Consider the following 16,698-nt stretch of genomic DNA (forward strand, 5'->3'; position numbering starts at 1 on the left):
AGAGTTAATTCAAGGGTGCAAGTAATGAGTATAATGTGAAGGAATACGAATGCAGTAATAGGTCCTTAGGAGACCGGACATCATAATAACCACAGTCAGCGGGAATAAAAATGTTATATTGATTATAATGGTGTAACAGTAGAGTGCAATGAAGATTATTCAGAAAAGTTACTGACATTTCAGTTGGAAGAGAAAATAAAAGAATTTAACCAAAGGCCTTTCTCTTCACCAGATTCAACTCTATCATGTTGAATAACAGCAGAATTCAGATACCACTTTGAAAATAGCAGCGGATGGGGGAATAAAGTTAGAAGCTTTAGGACTGCATTGAGAGAAGTCATAGGCAGACAATTGTCAGTTATTTTATTTCACCAAACAAAAACAGATTGGCAGATAAGACTAAAATAAGATTTGTACAAGATTTGAAGAGTGATGTGTTATGCTATCACAAGCTCTCAAAGTTACTTCCAGATGGCTGTCTTTTTACGTTGATTAAGACCCACCTGGCCTGCAAAGTAGAAATAGTCTCCAGACATTTGGACAGAAATTAGAGGGGCTCACTCATGAAAAGACAGAAAACGAGTAAGCATTAGGATCAGGAAAATATCCAGGAAATTAGCTGTTTACTACGGTGATTAGGGAAAGTGAAAAGCGGGTTTTTAAAAAATCCATACCTAACTTTTTCTTTTGAACAGATAGAAAAGAGCCAATGGGGATAAATAATGCTCTGGTTTCTTCTGCCAACAAAACAATTATCAAGTGTACCTGACCTCTACTCTAAGTAGACCACAGGGAGTGCAACATAACATGTGATATAACAACTTAGGCAGATGTGAAACTAGCAGCACCTTTGCAGACGGTCACTGATAAATGTGTACAAACTTTAGATCGGTATTCACTTTATGGTTAATACAGAATTCTATTTGTTGCTAGAAGCCTAGTAGGTTATCTTCCATTAGTTTTATTCATCTAGCAGAACTTATCTTTTGCAACAGATCTTTCCTCAATTGAACTTGTGATTCCAGCAAGGATACATCAAATTGAAGTCAGAAGCTATTGTGTAAACCAAGGTTACTTGTTTGTTTTAAGAATATGATGAATTTTAGTGTCACTGAATTTTTCTTTGTTTAAACACTTGGCATTATAACCACAATTCACAGGGAAGATACAGCATGACCTAATGCAACATGTTGCATTAATTACAACTTCAAGGGTCGACTTCTGACTTGTCCTTCAAACTGTCAATTTAAATGTAAATTCTTGCTAAATTACGAGCAGTTTAGATTGAGGACCCCTTAAATTTGAGAAAACTGGGTTTGAAATTACCGATTATAGTTTTCATTGAAGCCAAGCCTTAGAAGTCAAACTCATGATACCCTCAGTTACATTTAAAATGTGTTTTATCTAAATATTGCAAATTAGAATAAAAGACGTTACACCTACTTTATCTGTCCTAAATTATGATTCTGCTTTTGACAACAATTCACTGTAATTTCCTGCTGTAAAAGCATTTAAGATGAAAGAGATAATGCAACAGTGAGACAAAAGACTTCTGAATCTTGACTGAATGGATTCTGAAGTGCTGCTCATTTGTAGTTTCTATGCAATATCACATCAACACCTCATTGCTTGGGAATTACTAGGTTCATTTATGGCCACTGAAAATATCCATATATCCCACAGTAGTCATAAAGAGGACCAAATCAATATGCTGATGGAAGGCCTTACTGATCTGGAATGATACAGAAATGCTGCCCCTATCCACAGACGCTCTTGATTTGGTGGGTATTTCCAGCAATTTTGTTTTTATTCCATGAAGCCTTGCATATACTGATGTGTTATTCCCACCCCCAATCACAAAATTGGTTGAATGCGTTATCTTTATCGGGACAAATAAATAAGTAGTGTGCAATAAAGCTAATTAACAGGATGGAAGTACCAGAGGAAAAAACACACTTAGTCACAGCTAATTCCTACCTATGTCTCAAACTTACCCTCTCAACACTGATAATTCTACCAACTCTAATATCAAGTCTTGAAGGTACAATTTCATCATTCTCAGCAGCTTGTCCTTTGGAAACTCCCTCTGAAAAGTAAATAAAAATGAAAAAGACATGAATTTGCAATTGTGCATATGGAATTTAGCTTAATTCATTTAAAGAACAATTTCTTTTGCATATGCATGCAATGAATTGACAACAGTTTACAAGAACAGATAAGGAATGAACATTCCTGATGAAGGGCTCTGGCCCGAAACGTCGAATTTCCTGTTCCTTGGATGCTGCCTAACCTGCTGTGCTTTAACCAGCAATACATTTTCAGCTCTGATCTCCAGCATCTGCAGACCTCACTTTTTACACTAAGGAATGAACAAGGAACATGCATATCCCGCAGCTGCAATTTTGGGAATGCTAAAATGGATTCACTATATTCCGTGGCATTGATAATATAGTAACAATGTCATTTCGTAACAATTGTGTCATTTATCTTAAACCTCAATTCATATTTACAAAGCACAAAAATTGCTGTTTCAGCATAAGGTATCAGATTGACCATATTTAAGTTTGTCAAATGTGTAAAAATGATCACCTTTACTACAGCTCGCTTATAACATTATTTACTTCCTATGGTTCAATTGTGCTTGTTAATCACATCTTGACATTTTCCAGGCAAAAAACCCACCATACTTTGTAATCTGACCTTGTCATAAAAAGACAATATCTTTAAAAGATCATACAACTATTAATCTGTTTGCCCAAATCTATATTTGCTGATCTCCAACACCTGCAATAATGGCGCAAATTTAAAAATTTCATCCTGTGTTCAAAACCCTGCTTGGCTTATATCCACCCTATGTCTAACTTTCTATAGTTCTACAAATGTCTGAAAGCTCTGCGTTTCTCCAGTTCTGGTCTCTAGCACATCTTCAAATTACTTTGTTCCTTCAACAGCGAAGAGAACTTCAGTTTTCTATGTCTCTCAAGATCTGGAACAATCTCAGTAAAAAGTTTCCACCCCTCTAGTACCTTAGTAAACCCCTTAAGATTGATATTGTTCATCTGCCCTGAATGTTGATGTGATTTGTGTAAAACTTTGTCTCAATGCTGTGAAGTACCTTCAAACATTTCATCACATTAAAAGAGTTTTAGGACTCCAAGTTATTATTCTTCAGTGCTTACATGCCATTCTTTTAAATCAAATCAGTCCAGTTTAGCATGTTCTAGTTTCCTTTTCATCAAGGAAGACAAAAGACAAAAAGTACTCACTTTGATGCTTTGTAGGTTCAGGATAAGCAGCTCTGGTTAATTTCTGCATCTCTGGCATTTGAAACTTCTTCCTAATTGGATCCAGCAATTTGTTCAAGCCAACTTCAACAGAGTTTTTCAGATCACCAGGATGAACAGACTGAGGAGAAAGTGTTTTAAACCAATGGTCACATTCACTAATGACTAACACGGGTTTAATGTAAATAACAATCAATCAATCAATCAGAACTTGCCATTTAAATGACAGCTAACTGAAGACTTCCCAATGTCTTTTACCCACCCCACCCCATAACTCTGCCCATCTTGGGTATTCATAAATCTATCAGTCTCCAATTTAAACATACTGAAAGATTCTCGGTGGTAGGGGTTCCATAGATTCACACCTTCAAAAAGTAAAAACAATGCTTGCCTTGGACCCAAATTACAACTATTTTTACTTATTTTTAAAATGTGCCCCTGGTACTAAACTCTGCAACCAGAGTAAACATGTCAGTATCTTTAAATATTTTCTAAGTTTCAATGTGATCATCTCTTATTCTTTGAAATTCTAGAGAATACAGTCCTAGTTTCCCTTCAGATGATAATCTTGCCATCCTCAGAACAAGTACGCTGAATCTTTGTTGCACTCCTTCCATCCAAATACAATCTTTCCTCAGATAAAGGAGACAAAAATTGCATTAAGTACTTCAGGTGTGATCGAAAGAAGATCCTACACAATTAAAGCAAGGTTGCACTACTTCTGTGCACACTTTTTATTGAGACTAAAACTCTTATTCTTCCTCATAGCTTGCTGCATCTATATAACAGCTTTCAGTGTCTTATCAACAAGGGCACCTGGATCCCTTTGTGCATCTACACTTTCCAACTTCTTAACCATTTAAGAAATACTCTGCATATCTGTTTCGCCTACCAACATGAATAATATCACATTTTACCACATTATATTCCACCTGCCACGTTCAAGTCCATTTGCTAAGTGTCTCCATATTGACCTGAAGCACCTTTATATGTTCCTCACAACAAATGGTCACAGTTAGCCTTGTACCATCTGAAAATATTACATTTGGTCCCAAACTCCAATTGATTGAATGTTGTGAACAGTTGGGGCCCAAGTACTGATCCATGCTGTACCTCACTAGTCACAACCTATCCAACTCGAGTATAACCCATTTATTCTAATTCTCAGCTTTCTCTCAGCAAATTAATCCATAACCTCCTATTCCATGTGCTTTAACTTTTCTAACCAGCCTTCTGTGGGGGACTTTATCAAAAGCTTTCCAAAGATCTACATTAATCGGCTATACTTTATCAATTTTTTTAGAACCGCCCTCAAAACAAAACTCAAAGAAGGTCATCAAACAGGAGTTTCAATTCACAAATCCAATGACTGCCTAATCAAATCATCATCATCCAAATATCTATTTATCCCATTCTTTATAATGGACCCAGCAATTTCCCTCCTAACATTTCTATAATTTCCTGTTTTCTCTTTTACTCCCTTCTTAAATAATGGGGTGACATTTTCTACCTGACAAAAGTGAGGACTGCAGATGCTGGAGATTAGAGTCGAACGTGTGGTGCTGGAAAAGCACAGCAGGTCAGGCAACGTCCGAGGAGCAGGAGAATTTACATTTCGGGAAAGCCCTTCATTATGAACACTTTTTACCTTCCAATCCATGGGAATCATTCCAAAATCTAAAGAATTTTGGAAGCTAATCACTAATTCATCAGCTATCTCTACAGCCATCGCCTTCAACACTCTCTAAAGCAGCCATCAGGTGCAGGAGATTTATCAACTCGCAGCCTAATTAATTTCTCTAGGACAAAATTCTCACAGATGTCAATTTTCTTCTGAAGCATTCAACCACAGCCACTTGGATCTCTAACTTTGGGAGATTTCTCGTACCTTTCTCAGTGAAAGCAGAACAAATAAAGTAATAATTTAGCTTAATTGACATTTCGCTATCCCCCTTCATATATTCTCTTGACTTTGTCTGTAAAGGGCCCACATTAATTTTAGCCAATTACTTCCTTTTTGCACATTAGAATGTTTTAAACAGTTTTTAAAATGTTTTTAAGCTAGATTATATTCTCTTGCTATTCTCCATTTCTTGTTAAACTGTTACTGGCATCAATGAGCAGACTTCAAGTGAATTATTGGAAAAATGTACATTTCTTTCATGAATGTTAATAAAAATTCATAAACACATGGCTCTGCATGTGGGAAATCATGTCTCACAAACTTAATTGAGTTTTTTGAAGAAGTAACAAAGACGACTGATGAGGGCAGAGCAGGAGATGTGATCTATATGGACTTCAGTAAGGCGTTCGACAAGGTTCCCCGTGGGAGACGGGTTAGCAAGGTTAGAGCTCATGGAATACAGGGAGAACTAGCCATTTGGATACAGAACTGACTGAAAGGTAGAAGATAAGAGGGTGGTGGTGGAGTGTTGTTTTTCAGACTGGAGGCCTGTGACCAGTGGAGTGCCACATGGATCAGTGCTGGGTCCTCTACTTTTTGTCATTTACATAAATGACTTGGATGCGAGCATAAGAGGTACAGTTAGTAAGTTTGCAGATGACCCCAAAATTGGTTAGGTGTAGTGGACAGCGAAGACGGTTACCTCAGATTACAACAAGATCTGGACCAATGGACTGAGAAGTGGCAGATGGAGTTTAATTCAGAAACATGTGAGGTGCTGCATTTTGGGAAAGCAAATCTTAGCAGGACTTATACATTTAATGGTAAGGCCCTAGGAAGTGTTGCTGAACAAAGAGACTTTGGAGTGCAGGTTCATAATTCCTTGAAAGTGGAGTTACAGGTAGATAGGATAGTGAAGGAGGAAGGTGCTTGGTATGCTTTCCTTTATTGGTCAGAGTATTGAGTACAGGAGTTGGGAGGTCATGTTGCAGAACATTGGTTAGGCCACTGTTGGAATATTGCGTGCAATTCTGGTCTCCTTCCTATCGGAAAGATGTTGTGAAACTTGAAAGGGCTCAGAAAAGATTTACAAGGATGTTGCCAGGGTTGGAGGATCTGAGCTACAGGGAGAGGCTGAACAGGCTGGGGCTGTTTTCCCTGGAGCATCGGAGGCTGAGGGGTGACCTTATAGTGGTTTACAAAATAATGAGGGGCATGGATAGGATAAATAGGCAAAGTCTTTTCTCTGGGGTCAGGGAGTCCAGAACTAGAGGGCATAGGTTTAGGGTGAGAGGGGAAAGATATAACAGAGACCTAAGGGGCGACTTTTTCACAGAGAGGGTGATATGTGTATGGAATGAGCTGCCAGAGGAAGTCGTGGAGACTGGTACAATTGCAAAATTTAAGAGGCATTTGGGTGGGTATCTGAATAGGAAGGGTTTGGAGGGATATGGGCCGGGTGCTGGCAGGTGGGACTAGATTGGGTTGGATATCTGGTCGGCGTGGACGGGTTGGACCGAAGGGTCTGTTTCCATGCTGTACATCTCTATGACTCTAAGTCAGTCCTTAAAAACAAGAGCCTAAGTAATGTGAGGAAGAATAATAAACTAACTTATGTTAAGCATTGGTACACAGGAGGTACACATTTAATCTAACCTGATCAATGAAGTCTTTTTCAAGTTCATCATATTCCACATAGGTCTTGCTGCCACCCCACTTCTCATCTCTCAAAATAACGAACTCTGGAAAAAGAAAGTAGATAAAACACAGTCATTTGTAGAACTGTCAAACAGAATCATTAGTTGAGTTCTGAACTTATGAATTCGGAGTAAGCAAGCTGATTCATCAAGTCTGCTCCATCATTCAATAAAATAGTTAATCTGATTTCTCCACTTTCTCCAACTACTCCTGAGAACCCTCCATCTCCTTGTTGATCCAAAAACGACTTCTCTACTAAAAGTATTAAAGATTCTGCTTTCTTTGTTGTTTGACAGAGTACCAAAGATTCATGATTATCTGAAAAAAAATAGTTCTTGTTTTGAATAGGTGATCCTTACTTTTTAAAAAAATGATCCCTAGATCTCGATGGAAGTACGTTGACAATACCTGGGTAAGTTGCTCTGAGGATCTTTTATGTGCCAGTCAAGTGCATATGGAACGAGCTGCCAGAGGAAGTGATAAGAGGGGAGTACAAAATTTAAAACATTTGGACAGGTACATGGATAAGAAAGGTTTAGTGGGATGTGGGCCAAACAGCTCAATTTAGGAAACCTGGTTAGTAGACATGAGTTGGGCTGAAGGGTCTGTTTCTGAGCTGCGTGACTCTAAAACCAAAACTCCCCTCTTGCTCTAAGTTCTAGGAAATACAAGCTCAGCATGTCCAACATTTCCTTGTAAGATGTCCTACTCATTACAGATAGTAGCGTGGTAAATCTTCTCTTAAATGTTTCCAATACATTTACATAATTTCTTAAATAAGGAGATCAATATTATACACAATACTCAAATACGATCTCACCAATGCATTGTAAAATAGAAGTATAACCTCTACTTTGTATTCAATTCACCTTGCAATAAATAACTTTAGATTCCCTAATTATTTGCTATACCTTTACACTAACTTTTTTTCAACTCATGCACTAGGACACTGCATTTCAGTATTCAGCAGTCTCTCACCAATTAGATGATATGCTTAATTTTTAGTCTGCTTGACAAAACAAAAAATTTCACATTTTCCCACATTAGATTCCATTTGCCAGATATGCAAAAAAAACTGTAGATATTGAAGATCTGAAACAGAGTTAATGTTTCAAGTCCAATGACTTCACCAGAACTAACAGCAGTTTGGAAAAAGTGACAGTTATGCTGAAGACAGGGATCGAGATAGGAGAAATGAGCAGATAGACAGAGACGGAGTCCAGAGATATGAAAGGAGCAGGCAAACAAAGGGCTTACTGATAGGCCAAACAGAAGAGATGCTGAATAAATGATAATGACAGCTGAGAGTAGGAGAGAATGTGAGAATGGGTAGACTGTGCTAACTGCAATCCATGAAACGTGATAACATGCCTGAGGGTAGGTGAGAATGGGTTAGCTGTGCTAAAAGCAACCCATGTCACAACAGGACAGTGAGTGGGGGTAGTTAAAAAGAGTGGAAGGACAGAACACGGCTCAAAAGTTATTAAGCTCGATGTGGAGTTCTAGACGCTGCAGGGTTCCTAAGCCAAAAATGAGATGCTGTTGTTTGGGCTTGCGCTGAGGTTTCCTGATTCCAAAGTCTCGAGGACTCAACATCAAGGTCAAGAATGCTGGAGCCTGATTCCATCCTGCCATGTTTTATACCCACCACAGACCCAGTCCTGTCATGACAGTCTATCCATTCTACTTTATTCTCAGCTATCATTTTCACTGACTCAGTTTCTTTTCTGTCCTGCCCTATCAATAATACCCTCGTTTGTCTTCTCTCCCTTTCTCTATGCTCTGTCGCTACCGGTCCAACCACTTTCCCCCTCAACCATTCTGCCTTTCGAGTTCGATCCCCCATTCGATAATGGCTGATTTGCTTCTCAACCCCTTTCTCCAGCCTTCTCCCCGTAATCCCTTAGCCCCTTACCAATCAAGAAACTATGTACACTCAATGCTTGGCCTCCACAACCTTTTGCAGCAATGATATGAACAAAGGAAACGAGGGCATCATTGCTAAATTTACAGATAACGCAAAGATAGATGGAGGGACAGGCAGTCTTGAGGAAGTGGGGAGGCTGCAGAAGGATGTGAACTGGCTAAGTGTGGGTAAAGAAGTGGCAGATGAGAATACAATGAGGGAAAATATGAAATTTTGAACTTTGAAAAGAAGAATGACGATGTAAAAAGTGAGGTCTGCAGATGCTGGAGATCAGAGCTGAAAATGTGTTGCTGGTTAAAGCACAGCAGGTCAGGCAGCATCCAAGGAACAGGAAATTTGACGTTTTGGGCCAGAGCCCTTCATCAGAATGACAGTGTAGACTATTTTCTAAATCATGAAAGACTTCAGAAATCTGAAGTACAAGGAGACTTTGGAATCCTAGTATAGGATTTCTCATAATGTTAACATGCAGGTACAATTGGCAGTTAGGAAAGCAAATGCATAGTTAAGTGTTAATTTTAAGTGGACTACAATAGATTAACTACTCTCTGACTGAAGAAATTTCTCATCTCATCTCAGTTCTAAAAGGTGATCCTTCACTGAGGCTGTGCTGTTGGGTCCTAATCTCTCCTACTAGTGAAACATCTATGTACTTGGCCAAGCCAAACAGAGACACGCACGAGAATTCCTCGAAGCATGGCATTCCAACCAGAAATCTATTAACAAAAACATTGATTTGGACCCCATTTACCAACCTCTGCGAAAAAGAACAGGAAATGGCATCACCACAGGAAATGACATCACCAACCCAAACATCTTCTCCACGTTCACTCTACCTTGGCCTCTCAATATTCTAAGTTTTAATTAGATCCCCTTCATCCTTCTAAACACCATGGAGTACAGACCCAGACACCTCAATCACTCCTTACATAGTAAGCTCTACACACCTGGGATCATTCTTGTATTGCTTCTCTGGATCTCCCTCCAATGCCAGCACATCCTTCCTTAGATGTGGGGCCCAAATCTGCTCGCAATATTCCAAATATGATCTAACCAGAGCCTTATACTGCCTCAGCAGTACATATCTGTTCTTGTATTGTAGTCCACTTAAAATTAGCACTTAACCATGCATTTGCTTTCTAACTGCCAATTATACCTGCATGTTAACCTTACGAGAAATCCTAAACTAGGATTCCAAAGTCTCCTTGATCTATTTTTATGATTTAGAAAATAGTCTACACCGTTATTCTTCTTTCCAAAGTTCAAAATTTCATATTTTCCCTCATTGTATTCTCATCTGCCATTTCTTTACCCACACTTAGCCAGTTCACATCCTTCTGCAGCCTCCCCACTTCCTCAAGACTGCCTGTCCCTCCATCTGTTTTTGCGTTATCTGTAAATTTAGCAATAATACCCTTGTTTCCTTTGTTCATATCATTAATGCACAATGTGCACAGTTGGAGTCCCAACTCAGACCTCACACAGTCAGAGTTACAGAGCATGGAAACAGACCTTTCAGTCCAACTCATCCATGCTGACCAGATATTCTCCATTAATCTAGTCCCATTTGCCAGCATTTGGCCCAAATACTTATAAATTCTACTTATGTATATACCGATCTAGATGCCTTTTAAATATTAATATTGCACTAGACTCCACCACCTCTATGGTCCCTTCCATCCATGCACCACCCTCTGCATGAAGAAATTGCTTCCTACGTCCCTTTTAAATCTTTCCCCTCACGCCTTAAACCTATGCCCTCCGGTTTTGGACTCCCCTACCCTGAGGAAAAGACCTTAGCTATTCATCGTATTCATGCCCCTCATGATTTTATAAAGTCAACCCTCAGCCTCCGACACCTCAGGGAAAATACTCCCAGTCTATTCAGCTGCTCTCTATCGTTCAAACTCTCCAGTCCCAGCAACATTCTTGCAAATATTTTCTGAACCCTTTCAAGTTTTGCAACACCTTTCCTATAGCAGGGAGACCAGAACTGAATGCAATACAAATAGCCTCGATCATCCGAACATCAATTATCTGAATTTCGGATTATCCGAACAAGGTCTCAAGGTCTCGTAAAAATGCTGTCCATTATCCGGCTAATTGAGGTTGTTCTGCATTCCGTAAGTAGCCTCACCAATGTCCAGGACAGAAATTCCATTTTTAACTGGCTGTCATCCTGAGAAAGATCCCTTTATCCTATTCTCTGTTCCTGTCAGGTCATCTAATCCTCTATCCAGGCCAGTAACTTGTCCCCAGCACGATGGGATCTGATCTTATTTAGCATTCTCTTGTGTGGCACCTTGTCAAAGGCCTTCTGGAAATCCAAATAGATCTCATCCACTGTATCTGCTTTATGCAACTTGCTCGATAACTTCTCAAAGAATTCAAACAGCTCTGTCAGGGATATCCTCTATTTGATGAAGCAATGTTGACTCAGCCCTATTGTACTGTGCACTTCCAAGTACTCTAATCACATCCATAAATTTTTACCAGCAATCAAGATCAGACAATCTGGCCTATACCTTTCAGTTCTCTGCCTTCATTCTTAAACTTGTTAGGTTAACCATTTTCCTGACTCCAGTGATTCCTGAAAGATCACCACAAATGTCTCTACAATCTCCTCAGCTATCTCCTTCAGAACTCTGAGATGTAGCCCCATCTGGTCCAGGTGATTTACCTATTTTCAGATCTTTCAACTTTCCTATCAACTTCTCCTTAGTGATGGCCATTACATTCATCTCGGCCACTTGACTCTTTTGATGCTCTGGTATACTACCAGTGTCTTCAACTGTACAAATTGATGCAAAGTACCTATTCAGTTCATCTGCCACTTCTTTGTTTCCCACTTCTAACTCTCCAGACTTGTTTTCGAGCGGTCCAATGTCCACACTGGAGGCGAAAGTAAGGACTACAGATGTTGGAGATCAGAGTCAAGAGTGTGGTGCTGGAAAAGCACAGGTCAAGCAGCATTCGAGGAGCATCAATGATGAAGGGCTTTTGCCCAAAACGGTGATTCTCTTGCTCCTTTAATGCTGCCTGACCTGCTGTGCTTTTCCAGCACCACACTCTCCACATTGTTCACACTTGCCATGTCTTATCTTCTGTTATCTTAAATAAACTCTTACAATCTTTTTTTATATGACAAGCTAGCTTATCCTTATTTTTCACCTTCTCCCCCCCCCCCGCCCTTATTGTTTTTAATTATCTTCTACTGATTTTTAAAGCTTCCTACTAATCTTCACCACAATGTCTTCTTTGTCTTTTGTGCTTTTTCTGATTTCCCTTGTCAGCATGGATGTCTTGTCCTCCCCTTAATGTTTCTTCTTCCCTGGGATGAATTTCTACTGTCCGTCCTGAAGTACCCCAGAAGCTCCTATCTTCAGCATGCGGTCATTCATTCATATCGACAAGGGTTCTGTTCCTGAGAAGTCCCACAAATGATGAAATTCACATGTGCTGAGCTCATTAAAAAAAAGGTTAAAAATGATGGATACACAAGTAGTGACTCCTGCTGTTATTTATTTTTTGAGGCAAATTTGCAATTCATGATTTTGCAGATAGACAGGAATTACTGTATAACATTTTTTCCTACTTTCTATCCACTCTGATGAAGAGTCATTGAATTCAAAACATTAACTCTGCTTTCTCTTCACATACGCTGTGCGATCTGCTGAGTTTCACCAGCGATTTCTGTTTTTGTCCATGAGTGACTAACTGACCTCCGGCATAGCCGGGGGCTTCTGGAATATTCCCACTCAAATAACTTTTAGGTTGTTGAAAAGAGATATGCTGCTTAAGCTTCTCAGCTTTCACTCAGTAAAACAAAATGAACAGTGCCAAATCCCAAACAATCACAACAATTTGTGTTACGGGATTATCAAGTCAATTCTGAGGCATTGCCATGCCAAGCTCCTACATCAATAAAAGAGGTGTAAGGCTTGAAGATATTTCTACAATAAGTCCCCATGTATGAAGGTCTGCTGCTTCTAAATGAAAGTAAACGACTGATTATCATAAATTAATATAAATGTTCTATTCACACACGCGGAATAGTTCAGTAAGTACTGCACATTGAGGAATCATATCAAACGGATACCTCGCTTTGTGTTTTTGAATCTGTAGCCTTGGTTGAGTACAGTCTGTAATGAGCTTATTAGAAAGCAATGAAAGAACATACTAATTTGATCAACTCACCGCGGATAGTGGTCTAAGTACTTGGCATCACACTGGCACTGAAATTAAAACACTATGTTCCTCACTTGTATAGTTAGAATGTCTTTTTAGACTGCAATTAGAAAATGCTTTGTACATAGAATAACAGCAATGTGAAAAAGCTTGCTTATCTTGCATTCAAATTTGAGAAATACTCTGTTTTTCCATGGTGGGAGGTAAATCAGGAATGCTTCAGGTCTGGAAGTGACAGTCTTTGGCACATTTGCAAGTTTACACATTACATAGCAAACAATATCTGATCAGGACAGTCACTGTCTTATAGAATAGCTTCCATTTGCTCCATTTCTGTATCTTGCAAAATGAGCCAACATTTACAGCATGAAAATGTGTTGCTGGAAAAGCGCAGCAGGTCAGGCAGCATCCAAGGAACAGGAGAATCGACGTTTCGGGCACTTTGGCCTTCATCGCAAGATGATTCTGGTACAGGATGTCTTGCTGCAATCATACAAACCCGAAACGTCGATTCTCCTGTTCCTTGGATGCTACCTGACTTGCTGCGCATTTCCAGCAACACATTTTCAGCTCTGATCGCCAGCATCTGCAGTCCTCACTTTCTCCTCCAATATTTACTGCATTACCTATACACTGCTGATCAGGCAAATCTTGTAGCACATATTGCAATATGAAAGAGTATACTGATAGTAGCAGACAGCCCAAGTTGGAATTTTCAGAAATACATCAATCTCTACAGAGATCCTAACAATACTTCAAGGTTTGATAAATCAGCTTTATGCACATTTATGATAGGAGTGTTTCAAAAGATGGAAACTAACCAAACGTCGTAATCTTTTCCGAACTTATTGAGAACAATAAGAAAAAAATTGTGTTCTTTATTCTCACCTCCATGTAAAGGAAACAAGACATGTTTCACAAAGGATAAAACACCATTGTTCTCCACATTTCCAGGTTCACAGAATGCCCGTTTCAGCTTCTTTTTAATGTCTTCTTTTTTGTCCAACAAGTCAATTTTGGATTCCTGAAAGCAATAATTAATGTGAACATCCAAAAGAGAGATTACCTGAAGAAAACTATTTAGATATATGAACATTTGTATTCAGTATTCTCTTGCCAGGGTTCCATCTCTCAACTTCACACCGAGGAGTACTATTAATTCTTCAAAAACATTACAACTTTTAGTTTAGTAGCAGCAATGTCTCTCAAAGCACTTTAATCATCTGTTCCTATTAACAGGGCAATATGTGCTACGAAGCTGCCGCCTTTCAGCAGTCAACTATCATTGTTACCTACAGAGTAATTATCCGCATCAGTTTATTAAATACAATACCGAATGATTTTAATACAAGCCTTACAACCTGATCTCTGATAAAATGAAACAGGTACTTCAAAATATTTGCGTTTCTTCTCTTCTCCAAGATTTCCAATATTTTAAGTAAAGAACGGAAACATTTTGTTTATTAACACACTTAGTTTTCTTTTTAATCAAGGTCTCAACTTTTCTCACACATACCAAACCACAGAACAAGGTTAGCTATTCAATGAAAAATATACATTTTCAATTGTGTGGAAATGAAAAGTGATTTACAAAACCTGACTGACATGCACAACATGCCCCTATCCAAGAAAGCATCGCAAATGAATCATCAATTGGCCCTCGCTCCTTTATATCTGCTGCCATCACCCCCCTGTAAAATATCAACTCCTGTTTGCAAACTACCCCTCAAAACTAATCAAACTCATTTCCAACTTCCTTTTCCTTTGTGAAGTCCTTAAAAGTGCTCATGCCTCCCAAATATGTTATTTTGCTCAGAAGTCCATATCTGAATCCCTCCAACCAAGTTTTGAAATGGTTATTATCGAAGCCTTAAATGGTGTCCTTCTAAAGTCTTCGTCACACAGTCTTCATCAAAGTTGGTGACCCAATCCTTCTCCAATACTACACCAGACATAGAGTCAGAGATGTACATCTCAGAAACAGACCCTTCGATCCAACCCGTCCATGCTGACCAGGTATCCAAACTTAATCTAGTCCCATTTGCCAGCACTTGGCCCATATCCCTCTACACTTCCTATTCGTATACCCATTCAGATGCTTTTTAAATGTTGTAATTGTCCGTGCCACCACCACTTCCTCTAGCAACTCATTCCATTCATGCACCACCCTCTGCATGAAATGCTGCCCCATAGGTTCATGGGTGGGAGCCCACAAACCTACCACCACACTGAAACAGCTCCTGATGAATTTAAAGGACCCCGTACTAACAACCAACAAAACACTGAGTAAGGACTGCATCAAAAATTACATTGGACAGATGGGCAGGAAACTAGCCACCAAGGATATATAAGCACCAACTAGCCTCGAAAATACATGACCAACTATCACCAATATCCACATACACAGGTGAAGAGGGACACCAGTTCGAATAGGACGATACATCCATCCTGGGACAGGCTAAAGAAAGACGCACAGGAATTCCTAGAGGCCTGGCATTCAAACCAGAATTCCATTAACAAACACATTGATTTAGACCTCAGTTACCAACCTCTCAGAAACAGAACCGGAAGTGATATCACCCACCACAACAGACCAAGACAGATACATAGCAATGAGACAGAACACCAGCGCTTCATCAGAGGCTCACTGATGATGTTAACTAGTATGGTGACGGAATGTCTGAGAACAAATCTACTAGCTCAGCGAGCAAGCTTACAACCTGAGAGTTTTTTCACATATATGCCAATGACATCAGCTCTACCGCTCCAACATTTCAACTTTCCACAGGACTTGAACCACAAACCTCATTCACATTTCTTGCTGCTAGGCTGTGTTCTACTTGCTGATGGAACTGTACTGCAATTGCGTTCTTATAAATGAAAAATACATTCTATTGCACCACGTAGTTACTCACTTTCAGACTACAATATCCGTAAAACCATTAATTACACATGAAATGAAATTTTTTTAGTAAGTAATACCTCTTCAGAAGAGCTCATTTTCCCTCCAGTCAGACCTGGCACCATAGGGTTCATTAAGTGAATACGTTTGGCATACCCAAGAGCTGGAAGATACTGAATAAATTCAAAAATCATCAATATTACATACATATGCATTGTAGTTCAAGATTTTAAAGTTTTAGTGGTATGCAGAACAGCTAATTCAGACGGTGAACAGTTGAAAAACAAACTAGAACTAGGAAAATATTTGTTTTAAGAAAGACTTCAAAGGCATTTGTTATGCTAACACTACATGCCCATTTTTGATTATTATTTTATCGTCAAAATGTTTCATGCAGTGCTTCACCCAATGGATTACTTTTGAACAGCAATGATCATTATGTTAGCTAGCAACAGCTACTCTGCTTTAACCATGTCCTACAGCGTAAGGTGATTAATTCAGCTACTCTTTAAAAAAAAGTAAATAAAGTTTATTGCTGTAAAGATACACATTAAAGCTTTTAGGAAGCATACAGAATTGAAGACATAGAAACATAGAAAAGGAGCAGGTCACTTAGCCTTTGGAGCTTGTTTTACCATTCAATATGATCACCCAACTGCTCTCGCTTTCAATCCATATTCTTTGATTCCTTTAGGCCCAAGAACTATATCTTTCTCCTTCATGGAAAACACAAATGTTTTTGCCTCAACTGCTTTCCGTGACAGAAAAATTCCACGCTCTAGATGAAGAAATTTCT

At 39.1% G+C, this 16,698-nt stretch overlaps 1 protein-coding gene across 1 annotated transcript in view; it reads right to left on the reverse strand.

The window, feature by feature from the left end:
• The window catches only part of yars1 (tyrosyl-tRNA synthetase 1), a 41,418-nt gene that overhangs the window by 11,635 nt on the left and 13,085 nt on the right, over nucleotides 1–16,698 (reverse strand). The window contains exons 7-11 of the mRNA XM_060847481.1: nucleotides 15,983–16,075; nucleotides 13,889–14,024; nucleotides 6,844–6,929; nucleotides 3,267–3,405; nucleotides 1,995–2,086 (exon numbers count right to left, since the gene is read on the reverse strand). Of these exons, the coding sequence (XP_060703464.1) occupies nucleotides 1,995–2,086; nucleotides 3,267–3,405; nucleotides 6,844–6,929; nucleotides 13,889–14,024; nucleotides 15,983–16,075 (546 nt within the window). The remainder of the gene's footprint in view (nucleotides 1–1,994; nucleotides 2,087–3,266; nucleotides 3,406–6,843; nucleotides 6,930–13,888; nucleotides 14,025–15,982; nucleotides 16,076–16,698) is intronic.

This window comes from Hemiscyllium ocellatum, chromosome 30 (genome assembly GCF_020745735.1).
Source record: "Hemiscyllium ocellatum isolate sHemOce1 chromosome 30, sHemOce1.pat.X.cur, whole genome shotgun sequence".
In the NCBI taxonomy this organism is placed as follows: domain Eukaryota; kingdom Metazoa; phylum Chordata; class Chondrichthyes; order Orectolobiformes; family Hemiscylliidae; genus Hemiscyllium; species Hemiscyllium ocellatum.